Raw genomic sequence first — 14,102 nt, 5'->3', positions numbered from 1 at the left:
ATAAGAACACTTATAATTTGATATTACAAGCCTCTAAAGACCTTTCTTCTGTCTGCCATGTTGATTCTCATAGACACCTTAAATGTAAATGGCCATATGGAATTGTCTTAGACAAGCCTAAAGCTAAGAATATTTACAAGATCATTGATCACAATGAAGATATTATAGTTCGTATTAACAAAGTCTGGTACTATTCTTTTGATAATAAAACTTGGAATAAATTTCTGGACACTATTTGGAAAAGTCCTATTGAACCAAAAATTCAATGTTTTAAATGGTTGTTGTTACTTGATAGACTTTCAATTAAAAGAGATGATCAACATTCTAATATATGTAATATCTGCAGGTTGCCTATTTCTAATAGACATATCTTGTTTGATTGCCTTTTTGCTTAAGAAATATGGAACCTTTTTGGTATTTTTTATCTTATTAATGTGAATATCATTGAAATTGTTATTGGTCACATTAAAAGTCTTAGTAAGGATGCTAATTTTTTCTTAAACATGTTGTCTTCTAACATTCTTTGGCAAATCTAGAAATGCAGGAATGAGAAAAAATATCAAGGTAAGACAAGGGTTCTTACTAAGTTTTATCGTAAACTCACATATTTTAAAATCTTCTAGCAGATTCAAACTACCATGATGATTGAAAAGGATAAGCTGGAAAGAACCAAGTGATTAAGAGGAATCATAATGCCAAGAAGGAGGAGATCCTTATGCTATCCCAAATCCAAGAGCGGAAGAATATTGTTTGGATGAAAGGCCCACTCGATTGGACTGCATGGGTGGATACTTATTTTGATATTATGCACTAGTTCCTCTGTTGTTTATGTTTTATTCATGTTGTATATGGTTTGTTCTAGTTGTATAGTTGCTATATTGGATTTGCAGTGAGGCTATGCCTCCTTTTTGATACTCGATGAATTGTGTATCTCTCTTTTTGATCTTTCTATAGCTAATAGAAAAAATTGAATAATGATCTATAATTTAGTCATGAGTAAATCAATCATACCAATACTATTACATTATTTTTATAAGCCAAAATTATTATTATGTTACTACGATCATTATTATTTTTCTTTGATTTGCTGATCTTAGATTTATATGATTCAAAAGACATTTATTATTTAAATATTTCTTAAAATGACATAAAAAATCCTATTTTCCATCTACAATAAATTATCAAAATTTTAATTTAGTTTAATGTTTAAATTTACAAACTATAAATTTTACCATTAAATTTACAAGTTCACAAAGTTCACTCAACTCCTACCCCACAATCCACCACACTAATAAAGACAAGAACTTTGGTGCTTGTGCCCCTTGTTTAATGTGTCACTAAACCTACAGTCAAATAAACTGCCACAACATTTGATTTTAATATTTTTAATAAACACATTTACATTTTCATATTGCCAGCTGTTGTTACATTTAATAAACAAATGTATCGACTTTTCAGCTTATCAACTTGCCACCTTTGTGGTTATTTGCATCAAGGACAACGTAAATGTCAACATTTCTAAGGTGGTATTTAAAATATAAACCAGCTTACACAAATTACATCGTGAAACCAATCAAAAATAGCCCTACCATTATACTCTCGAAGAATAGGGATTTCTAAGGTAGTGTTCAAAACTTTTACTTTTGAAAGATCAACCCTATGGTAATATCGGTCACAATTACTGTGAGATTGCAACCATAACATGTACATGCCGACTTAAAAAACGAATGCAAAGAATTAGGATGTTACCTTCAAACTATCCTATCCACAAATATCAACTACACTAACGAATTAACAAGATACTCTGGCCAAAATTACTCCTCGATGACATCCACCGTCATTTTTATGACAAATAATATTGAAATTGTAATTTTTTTTATTTCTAAATTTTATAAATGATTTCCACCAAAAAACTAGTGGAAAATACATTATTTGTATTGTACTACATTTAAGATTTTAGATAAAGAGACAATTTAATGGCTTCTATACTAATAAAAGAATGGCAATAAGCTTCAGTGCTAATCACCGAAATTCAACAAAGTAAAACTAATCTATTAACATACAAATGACTTCAGGAAAGCTCTAAATATGCATTAACCCATTAACCAAACTTATTTAAATACAGTAGCATTGATAGATTTTTAACACTTAAACTAGTTTCAAAGACATTATCCGTCACATATTAATGTTGGACGGTTGAGCAAAACTCAAAGGGTACTCACCGAAAAGCAATAGAATATTATGTGGCCAATAATTACACAAAAAATTTGCCACAGTTTAAAATTAAGGCCATAACGATAACGATAACCATGATGTCCTTTTGACAGAGCTGAGTTTGCCATGGTATTGACAATAAAATTATCAACTAAATACATGTCAATAGAGATTAGCCAAATTGCAGAACAAAACACCTATATTAAATTAAAAATCAACAGAAGGAAAATTAAGTGGTGCCCCACTAACTGGATTCATTACTCTTGCTCATTGCACATGAAAAGTTGATCCAAACCGAATACATTAATATTAGTATCAGACTCCTCAGAAATCTTAATTAAAGTTCCCTCAATAAAATCCAAATAATCTCATATACATACGTCACATATGCCTTACTGCAAAGACAGCAGGTAGAAACTTTCTACATTTTAACATCAATTTCTGCATAACACTGGCAGAACTCCTTTTCCCTAGCTTCACTTCATTGCAGAAGAGACGCCAATGTAAGTTGCTTATGATGATGGTAAGAAGCATAGTAACTTTATACTATTATCAAAAGTTGAAAACTAAAGCTTCCTCATTTCATAATTACTGGGTGCGAGTTCTACTGCTCTCAGCAGCTCTGACTTGATAGAAATATGGATGTTGCTGCAAAAATCATCATTCATGGTAAAATTCTATGAACGTGGAAACAAAATGAAAAAAGAAAGATTGAAATGAAATATTTAAGACAACTAGAAAGGACTCTATAATGCATGACAATATTCATGTTATCAGAATGCAAGATTATTTGTTTAAACCAAATACACTCATCGGGCAAAAACGAAAGCATAAAGAGAGAATTTTCCATCTGCAAGGATTTCACTGCCAATGATTGTGTGCTCTAATATTGATAAATAAAAGGTCTTGTCAAATATTGAATAAAAGGCAAAAGAGAAATTAAAGAAGACAGAGAGTGAAGAACCAACATCTAAAATAAACTTCAATAAGACCACATCATAACATTGTGGTACAAAAGCAGATGCCTCCAAACAAAAAACTAACTATAACATAATAAGCCCAGCGTAGGAAACGCATTTGAAAAAATATAATAAAATACAGAAGGCCTGAAAAAAAGTCTCGATGCAAAGAAAAGAAGTTTACCATTGCTTCTCTTGCAGTAAGCCTATCTTGATGGTCATAACGAAGAAGCTTATCCAGAAAATCAACAGCCTGTGTGTCATAGAGATGCTCATTGAGAAAATTGAAATTCATACTATAAGTAGACCAATCAAAGAGTTTTTTTTTAAATTACAATGGCTATTGGCAGGGGGCATAAGCCGCAACCATTTTCTGATATACTCGCAGAAAAAAATTTAAGACAACTCTATTATTGAAAACAAACCTCTGGAGACACAAGATGCTGATTGTCGGCATTGATAAATTTTGACCATGGTTTCCTGCTATGCCTGCAGAAAAAGCACAGTCAATATTTATTACATAAGTTAAAAAGAAATGCATCTGAAGAATAGCTAATATATTTTAAATTAAATGGATATGATTTTGTAGTAAAATCTGCACAGGTTCAGCAAAACTGGTGCCAACTACTCTGATCTGTATCATTGGCTACACCAATCTTTAATGTAGACTGCATGGATGAGAAAATAAGACAGGCCTAGTAGGATATGGATACCTTCCAACGAGGGTATCAAGCTGGGGATCGAGTTCAATACGATATTTGTTCAGATAAGCATTCAACTCATCTGTGCCAAGTACCTAGCAATAAACCCAGAACGTTTAAAAGAATCAAATTTATTTGCATATTTCAAAAATCACGACAAAAATGACAATTATTACTTGATGCAAAACAGCTAAATTTGCAAGCAAACACAAACAAAAGAAGAAACTAAGATTTTGAATAAATTTCACATCTAAAATAAGGGATCAGGGGTTGGGAAGAAAAATCAAAACTTGTGTCAGATATGTTTAACCAAAAATTCTTACATTTGGATACAGCTGATTTCCAACAAAATACTGTATACATTTATGTAGAAAGTAGAACATGCATGCTTATGACCCAATTAACCATCCAATCAGAGACAAAAATCACGAGGAAGGAAGAAAGAAAAATTGTTATACAAAAGTTAAACCAAAGATGTTTAGTAAATGATTTTCCACAAAATGCATTTATATAGAACACCCAGTTAAGAATCTACTTGGAAACAAAAATTGATGATCAATAGCTACTACTCATGGCATAGCCTAATTGTCTCAGCCTACTCCAAAGAGACGAAGACTCATCAATGAAGCTATCTTTCCATCAAAACGGCCTGCCTTCACACTGATAATTACATAAACTGATCTGTCCTTACTTGCCAACGCAGGTATACAATCCAGTCAATGGGAGTTAATATTATGTACCTTACCACAACTTAAAACAACACAAATTCAATACATGGGCTTATCTAAAAAGAAATTGCCCGAATCCTTTTGACTTGCGCAGGAATGAAATTCTCATGAAATGCTCACAAATTTCACCAAATGGAAAAAAAAAACAGCATCAGTAAATGATGATATTAATCTTCAATTTTTTGGTATAACCACAATGTGAGAATTCACCTATCACGATGCTTTTTAGGATGAATACAGTAGCCACCTCCATTTTTTAAGACCATGTGAACCGATTCTAATATTTGAAACATTCATCTTTTTAATACTAGCAATAATGAGAACTACTGTCTAATACACCAGTGTTGGTTACTTCTTTAGAGAACCTCAGCTTCTTATTAGTATTTTTTAAATGAGCCATATCTTTTACACCATTCGAACTAAAATCAGAACCCGTTCCCTTGGATATGCTTCAAGATTTTCACAAAAGTAACCAAACTAACACATCCTACTGAAGAGCACAGTATTTCAGATCTTTTAAAACTTTTGAACTAAGTTGCTGGTTTGGATTTAGGTTCGAGTTCAAAATTCATTTTAAATTTTTTGAGGGTGGGTTCAAATTCATTTTGGGCTTGTCCGCAAAACCATATACTTTTTGATATATGTGTACGCGTGTATGCGGCAGTAAGTTCATTAAATCCAAATGACATTAAAAAATGCCAAAATACACCACCATATCGATGTTTCTGTTCAAAACTAATAATGTCAACACAATGTTTTAGTTCAAAAGTAATAATGTCAACACTAACAATCAGCTATCACAGATCAAACACCATAAAAAATCATGAAACATATCATTATCACAATCTGGCTGTGCCAAATTAGAAGAGCAAATAGTGCCACGGGCATCAGTATTAGCTAGATCAACCTTTGGACCAGCCTCAGTTTTACTAGGTAGCCTGTGATCATCATCAAATCATGTTGTTATGTAGAGCCTGATCAAACTTGGAGGTTAATTTATCTCCACTTCCTTAGGTACAGTTTCCCTGCAGATTATTTTTCAAGGGTTTGGGGGCAGTGTCCCTTGAAGTGGTTGAGGAGCAGCACCCCACGAGGCAAAACTGACTTTAATATTATAAAAGGTGTCAGGAGCTATTTTTCAGCAGATTCAATTGCAAGCAATTGTAGATTGTAATCAGGTTAAATCACTGGATAATAATATTGGACTCGATGTTTGGTGGACTTAGCCCAAGGATTAGGTGAACCACCTTAAATCTTTGTGTTTTCTGTTCATTTGTGTACTTTATTCCTTTGTGATATTGGTTATATTTGCTTGAAACTATTATTTTCTGTCTAACTAATCCTAACAACTGCAAGTGCATCATGGAGGGCAATCAAATCTTCCAACTCTCCCCCCTTTTGGTTCAACATCCCAATGCTTTGCTCTTTCACAGATGGAGGCAAGATGTTTTTTCTTTCAATCACGAATGCACAAATGCCATATATAACATCCTTTATGGCCCATTTAGTGGTATATTTTAGGGTTGGAGGATCGAATAGACTAAATTAGACCCCAAAAAACTTTTAGAAGGTCAAAAAAATGGGTTCATATGCCGAAGTCTGGCTGGTTCTTGCCGCTACACTTGAAATTCGTTGCAAGTTTGCCTAAATTCAGCCCAGGTCCTTCTGACAAACTTGGGGCCAAATTTGATGACTTGCAACAGACTTTACAAATAATATGATCCAGACCAAACTTTAGTCAAAAACAAACCCGAGTTTGCTGCCTCCAGAAACAGATCTAGTCACTTCAACTTTTAAAACTATAAAAGCATACAAAGAGCAACCATAAAGATGCATACACCAAATTTGTCATGGAAAACCTTATGGAAAACCACAGCAAACAATATCTTTTTATCAACCCAATGGGCGCCAACCCAGATAACAAATGTAAGCACTAACCCTGTTTGAAGCACCAACTCCAACCAGCTTAAGCACCAATTCTAGTCAGTTGAGGCACCAACCCAAAAAGAAAGACTCACTAATCACTAGAACTAAAAAAGCATTACACTCATTTCAATAATAGGCTCAACTCATGCTGTCTCAAAAGCACTGTTCTCAACATAATGCTTGCAAAAGGAGAATCTCAGTATCACTATTCACAAATCCCTTTTTAGAAATCACACACCTTTAATTTTAATCAAAACCTTTTCAGCAGAGACCCAAACCAGAGAAACATAAACACAAAACACTCTGAAATCTTTCGATCCTCGCAAATTATCAAAACACTCTAATTTGTGCATTCGCATCACCACAAGAAGTCCCAACTTAAACACTATATGCAAAAACATGACACTTTCATTTCAATCTCCGCATATGCCATCACTTGGCCTTTAAAACTGCTAACAAGAATCACGACCTGCACAAGAACATATCACTCCAAACAATATACGCTGCTGATATGTTCTTCTCAGCAGCTATCATAAGAGCACTTTTAACTCTGGTCATGTATGTAGCACCTTCTGCAACCATTCAACACAAAAGTGACCATTGTGTTTTTTAATTCCACTTCAATACACAAGAAAAATGAGGCTCAAACATTGCTATAACCCGACAAAGAAAAATGCCCAGCTCTATTTAGAAAGACATGAATTCTGTTTTCTTACATGCCCAGCAGAAATAATACTGAATCATTAACACACAGCTCCTTGTCATTTTTTGAGTCTATTATCATTCCAAATGTATATTTTCTTCAAAAACATTTTTGATGACTATCAAAACACGGTGAAAGAAAAACACCGCCCAGACTATAAAAAGAATGGTTAACCATTCAAAAAGTACACGTAGCTTTAGCCATGATAAATAACATCACACAACTATACAGCTGCCTCTGCTCACATACCAAAAAACTAAGTTACCAGATACTCTCCAGTAACCATCAAAGTCCGGTTCAATTCTGTACAAAGTCTGGTCCTTGTCAAATTTGCTGCAAATTCGCCTGCAGAGCCACAACTTCTGTCATAGGGATTTTGGCAGAATTTGGAGCGGATCTGGAAGAATTTGCTGCATAGCGGCCAAACCAAGGCCGAGTTTGGTCTCAAAGCATATTTTTGTTATCTTTTCAAAGTGTATTTTTTTGCCTAATCTGATCTATTCGACCCTCCCAACTCTAAAAGTAACCACTAAAAAGCCAATAAAGATGGTTTATATGTCATTTGCGAATTTGTAAATGAAAAAGAAAGGTTGCTTAAAGAGGAAATCCAAATTGACAATGGGAGAAACCCAAATTGACAATAATAGAGGAATTTCTTTTAAAAAGCTATGATATCTTCAAATCCACGGCTTAAAATTTGAACTTAACTTTTGATCTAGCTTGGCCAGAAATCCTCTAACTGATACAAAATAAATGTTCAGATAACTACACTTAACTTTAAATATTTTCCATGCATGTGACCAAGCAATTGTATCATGTTGCATGTATGGCTAAAAGATGCAATTAATATCCTATTGAACTGAAACATAGATATGGTGGTATATTTTTCTATGTGGTTTACTATTAGTATAGTGGTGTATGGACTAATTTGTTGTTGCACATATACACACATTTATATTTAAACAAAAACATGCTTTTGTACAGACAAACCCAAAACGAACCCAAACTGTCCCCCTAAAAAAACAGAATGAATCTCAAACCCGGCTCTAAACCCAAATCCAAACCAGCAACATAGCCGAAAAAGTTATAACACCTAAACGTAAATAAAATATCTAGTACAAGCACTTCATACCAGGAATCTAAACCTGATGAAATTATCACGGATTAATAATAATCCTTCCAAAAGCGTTACATAACTGATGCCGCCTCAATTAATTTTTGTAGCTGTCTAAAACATTAAATAGAGATGCGATGAAGGCTCCTTTAGTTTAACCACTACACCAAAGAGTTCTAGATCAATTCCATAGACAATCGATATTTTTGAATTCAACCATTGACATGTAAAACATGCTTACTTGGGAAGCAAATGGACAATCAAGCAGCAAACAAGCTGCTGATGAAGACAGTACCAACTTAAGCACCTCAAGCGATGCAAGTATGTCATGCAGCTCAATCTAATTCTCTTATATTTAGAGTAATCATTTAGAATTTATACAGCCTTCATCATCAGCCTTTGACATCAATGACAACATATTCAATGGAACAAAGAACTGCTCTGAAATAAACTGAAACAAGCTAACTCTAATATAAAGTTGCTCCCCTTGGCTCATTTCTCCACCTTTGACATCACTGACGAAACCTACCTGCATAACTCAAAACAACCTGCATAACTGAAACCAACTGAAGTTGGGGTTATAGCATGTGACAATGAAATTCTCCCCCTCAATACAAACGGAAAACCAATGACAAGATGAAATCACTCCCAGCTTCCCCCTTTTCTAATCTCACAACTATCTGAATTAAAAACCAAAGTGTCCTTGATCACACAATGGACTCACTCTTAATATATTGTGTTTCAGACCACCTACATACAAAACATCCTCAAATTTTGACTCACCAGCATCCAAAATTAATGTATCGTTACCTCTATTTTGTAGATGTATTATCACCAAATTTTATCTTACTTCTACTAGTGCATTTAAGATTGATAAACTTGCTCTTGTCTCCAGTCATATGCCTAGAACAACCACTATTAATATACCAAATGTTTTTTCCATTTTATGCAAGAGAGAGGCTATTTGCAAAATCAAAGATACCACTAACACTTCTTTCTCTTTCATTTTCCAAGCCTTGGCAACCTCCTTGGCTTTGCCCAGATTAAGAAACTTCTTGTTCTGCTTAGAGAAATCTGTCAGAGCACTTCTACAAACTTTTGCAAAGTGACTAAAATTATTACCTTTATAGCATACAACATCATAGTTCCTTGGAGGAGCAAAAGAATTCCTACTCTTAAGTCTAAAATCATTTCTTGTAAACATTTCACGGTTGATTGCCTTGTGCCCAAAATAATTGCAAGAGAAACAATAACCATGAAAGAAAGAATTATTAAACATGTTCATATGTGCTTTTCTTGAGATAGGAGGCTTCTTTAGAGTATTATTTCTGATTTTTTATGTTGAATCCGTTGAGCTATCAATGTTGGTCTTCTGCTGTTCTTTTCTAGACATAGAACTTTGAGCCTCTTCAAGACCAACTCCACCTTTATCTTTAGATGATTTTTGTGAGGCAAAAACCTTGTCCAAGGCTAAGTCACAAGATTCACCGAATTTCATCCTTTTGATTCGAATTTCAGCGAATTTTAACTCTTTCCGAATGTCATCCGAATTTTATGAATTTTAACATAATACTGTAATCTAATATAATATTATTTAATTTTAAACTGGTAGAGTTATTTAGTTAAACTATTTTAACAATTTTGTGGATATATTAGTAATATTTAAAAATATATAAATATAAATAACTAAATTTTAATGTCGAATTTTTTTCCGAACTTTTACCCTTGCCGGATTTCATTTGAATTTTATGATCGACGAACTCGAATTCAAATTCGAACCTTGTAACTTAGGTCCAAGAGCACCAAAAAAAAAATATTTATCTTCTCGCCATTCGACATTGTTAAAGATTTGCCTAGCTTTCTAAGAGCAACAATCTCAGCTTCAAGTTTTTCAAAGTTTTCTTCCTTCAGTTTAAGTTGTTTTCTGATTTCTTTTGTTTTCTTCGCTTCTTCAACCTGAATCTTCAAGTCAAATTCACTCATATAAGACATTTTGAAAGTCCCAGGATGGAAGAAGAGGAAAATGTTGTTCCTTCCTTCCTTCAAGTAGATGAAGTTGTTATTGCTATCAAGGGCTTATGAGAAAAGATCAAGTCCGAAAGAGTTCAGAAAATTTTAAGGTCTCTTCTTATGCACTTTGATGCTTAAGTTTCAGCAGTTGAAGAGATGAACAAACTTGATGAATTGACCATCGTTGGCTTCATGGTATCCTAACAACCTATGAGATGAGAACAAATTCTGATTCATCAGTCAAAATCGTAGCAGCCTTCAAAGCTTTTAAGAAAGGAAAAGACCAGGAGTGTGTATCTAGTAAAAAGCTCTAATAAAGAATCTGATTCTGAAGATGCACATTTCCTAAGTTAAAGAAAGGCTCACATAAATATAAAGGCAATTTTTTTTCAAGTATTTATAGTTATACTATCGTAAGCTAGGACATTATACAGTTAAAATGTCCTAATGCAAAAAGTGCTTGATGTGCTTGAACTGCTTAAGCTGGTTGTGTGTCTACTTCAGAAGCTTGTCCACTTCCTTGCCAAATCGGCACATATGACATATCATTGTTGAATTTTAAAAGACATTGAGACATTGATTGTCTATGAAAATTCCAATGACATATGAGCTAGCTTGGCAAGTAAACAAGCAAGCAGCTAACAAGATGCTTAAGTAGACATGCAATCAGCCGAAGCAGCTCAATCCAATTCTTTGTTATTTAGAATAATCCTCCAAGATTCATACAACCTTGATTAACAACATTTGACATCAATGAAAAAATGATCAACACCTACTTCTCACTTGAGCTTCTCCAATCATAAATTTACTAGTAATTATGGAAGTTTGTGACTCTCTCAAAAGGAAGAAATGATGAAGGGTTGGGACTCTCTTAGAGAATGCTAATTGTAACTGGTTGTGTCCATTGCAAAGGGTAGACATGATGAATAGGTGTGACCCACCCTCACATTGGAGGATAAAAAGGAGAGAAGGTTTCTTTCCTGGAGATTGAAGGGAGATCAACTTGGGAAATAATATATTATTCTCAACGGCAACAATGGAAAGTGGCAACTAAATTCTTGTGAAAGGTGGTGACCATTTCACCAATAAAGTATAAAAGAGAAAATCATTTCAATACATCAAATCAAAACTCATTTAATCATCACTCATCACTCAATGAAGTGTTTTGGTGTTTTGAAACAACACTGTTCCAAATTACCCCGATGAGAACAAGATATCTCTAGGGGCAGCTACTTTCCATTGTCAACATACCTTTTCAGACACCAGACCAACTATAAGGCTAGACCCTTCTTCTACTTCAAGCTTTGCAAAACCTAGGTGGGTGTACCTCAGATTCACTTATATGGTACTAGTGCTAAAAAATACACTTGAATCTTGATAAAGCAGATAAAAACCCTTAATCTTCTAACACTTATGCATAGATCTCAAACATGGAATAGCTAAGAAATTGATAAGCTTGGTGAGGGCATCCTTTTCAGTTCTTCAACATTAAAGGAAAATACATTTGATTAATGATGTTGATTTCAGCAAGACCCCAAATATGCAGCAGTAAGAACCAGTGATCTTGTAGCTGATCAGTGCCTTATCTATTGGGCAATTCCATGAATCAAACACATACATCTGTGATATCAATGACATATTTCATACACCAAGATATCAGATCTATCTTATCACTTCGTGAATTAGACATCAATGTTCATAAAGACCTCATTCTTATTAAGTGTCCTTCTCAAAATAACCAGCAATCCTGTCAAACACATCAAGCACTTACTCGGCCCTTTGTTCCAACAGCAAAATACATCAAACATACAACCTTAAGGGATGCAAATGGGTCTTAGTTTTTTGTCCCTAGACCACATAAGACTGCTCATTAGAGAGATAGGAGATGAGAATTTAAATGAAACTAAAGAAATTCTTGCTCATTTGTATTCATTTATATTGGTGTAAATACGTATTTACTATTTACACTTAAGTTTACTTAGGTTAATGCATTATTTTATTATTTATTTTGTGAGACACTTACGAGCTTGCGCACCTTTTTGAGTTGTCATGTTGACAACACAGGAGTACACAACTCTATTTTAGCACATGGTGTCTACAACAGTGATTTGCGTGTCACACCCTTGTAGGCTTATCCTCTCATCACCACACTTACTTTCGTACTTAATGGAGGATAACCCATATCTGGTGGACATGTGCCTAGTTGTATGACTTATCATGATGCTGATTACGAGGCATTCTAGATGTATCTCAGAGGCTTTTATATATAGGCACTCCTAGTGTACTTTCACATTGCATATTGAATGAATATATCGTCATTCTGATCATACTCTCTCTTTCTGGTCTACAGTTGTGCTTGTGTTTGAATTCTCAGTTCCTGGGTGAATTTTGCCCTTAGAAAAATTCTTACATGGTATCAGAGCTTGGAGATTTTCTCATCACATAGCCGTTCGAGACCACGCTTGCTTTAGCACCTCAACTCGAATCTGGAGTACTGCAGAAATTGGGAGCGTCTAGAGCCAGATCTGACCTCGCCATTGCGTCTGGAACATTGAATAGGTGAAGATCGACTATAAACTCGGCTACCTTGGCCCAAAGTCAACCATGAGGCAAAAAATTTTGCAAATCGAAACCCAAAGGCCTCGATTTGCAGTTCGGGTATGGTCATTTGCAGATCTTATTAATTCATTTTCCGATCTGTATTTTTTTCTCTGCTTTTTTTACTGCAAATTTTCAAAAAAAAAATTTGCCTTCGGGCACCCAATAGAGAAAAAAATTTTGCAAAACCGAGTTGTCAGATCCCGGCTCTCTACAGTATATTTTATTGTGTCACAAGAGGGTTTATTAATCGCAGGTGTTAAGCCGGCTTCGTCACATTTTTAACCGGTTCGCACTGCATATCCGACAACTACCCGAAAATCTGGCAACACATTAACCGGACCGGACCCCTCCACAATACCCACCAGCCCGGCCACACTCTACCTCCGGCATGAGCCATTTCTTTGTTGCCGCGACCCTGCACTTTTAAACACCGCTTGGTGTTTACCCACTGTGAATGTGGGACTATATATTATAAGTCCCTGCTGTTTTTCTAATTCCGGCGGCTGTCAAATTAGAATTTACGGCAGTTGTCAGACCATTCCGGCATCACGTTGTTCAAAATCCTATGCTGCAAGTTCGAATCCCGGCTACCGAATCCCTGCCAAATTGTTTCCCGCCGGCTTGGGCCTTTGTAAAATTCGGCGACCTACACAGTTTTCCGACGAGGTGTATTCCACCACATAATACCTCCCTGCCTACCTGCACATGATATGGACAGACATGTCAGCATTCTGACCAGTCTCTGCCACACAAGCAGTGTACAACACCTAACAACTCAACGTATACGCGGTCCAATAATTATCCGCCATGTGTCATCTTGCCACAAACAGCTTTGACACATCAGCGGCCCGCTAAACCCACACACATCAACAGCATCCATACATTCTGTACAATACGGACATACAATCGATGCACAATCACTTGACACGTCAGCAAGGGGCTCTTTTTTCACTGACGTCAACTTTTCACTAGGTTAAATTTGACAGCCATTTGACCGTCATACTAGTCATTTTACAATTGTTGCGACAGTCGTATGACCATCAAATTTAACCCTGTCTTTTGTTGGTGCAACCCCTCTCCAGATTGATTTTGGTTTTTGCAGTCTGACTTCAAGAGCTCATAACTTGGACATCCGGACTCCGATTC

General features: G+C 35.1%; 1 protein-coding gene across 1 annotated transcript in view; it reads right to left on the bottom strand.

Moving 5' to 3' along the window:
* Positions 1–2,395: 2,395 nt before the first annotated feature.
* Positions 2,396–14,102, bottom strand: part of LOC149558575 (casein kinase II subunit alpha-2) — a 147,852-nt gene continuing 136,145 nt past the window's right edge. Inside the window, exons 7-10 of the mRNA XM_089832745.1 lie at positions 3,887–3,969; positions 3,599–3,662; positions 3,358–3,426; positions 2,396–2,862 (exon numbers count right to left, since the gene is read on the bottom strand). Coding sequence (XP_089688871.1) covers positions 2,803–2,862; positions 3,358–3,426; positions 3,599–3,662; positions 3,887–3,969 — 276 coding nt within the window. The 3' untranslated portion in view covers positions 2,396–2,802. The remainder of the gene's footprint in view (positions 2,863–3,357; positions 3,427–3,598; positions 3,663–3,886; positions 3,970–14,102) is intronic.

Source organism: Cupressus sempervirens, chromosome 5 (assembly GCF_028749045.1).
Source record: "Cupressus sempervirens isolate cs-2001-9-10 chromosome 5, ASM2874904v1, whole genome shotgun sequence".
Classification (NCBI taxonomy): Eukaryota; Viridiplantae; Streptophyta; class Pinopsida; order Cupressales; family Cupressaceae; genus Cupressus; species Cupressus sempervirens.
The sequence above is the reverse complement of the archived record's forward strand: the minus strand, read 5'-3'. Positions and strand labels throughout refer to the sequence as shown.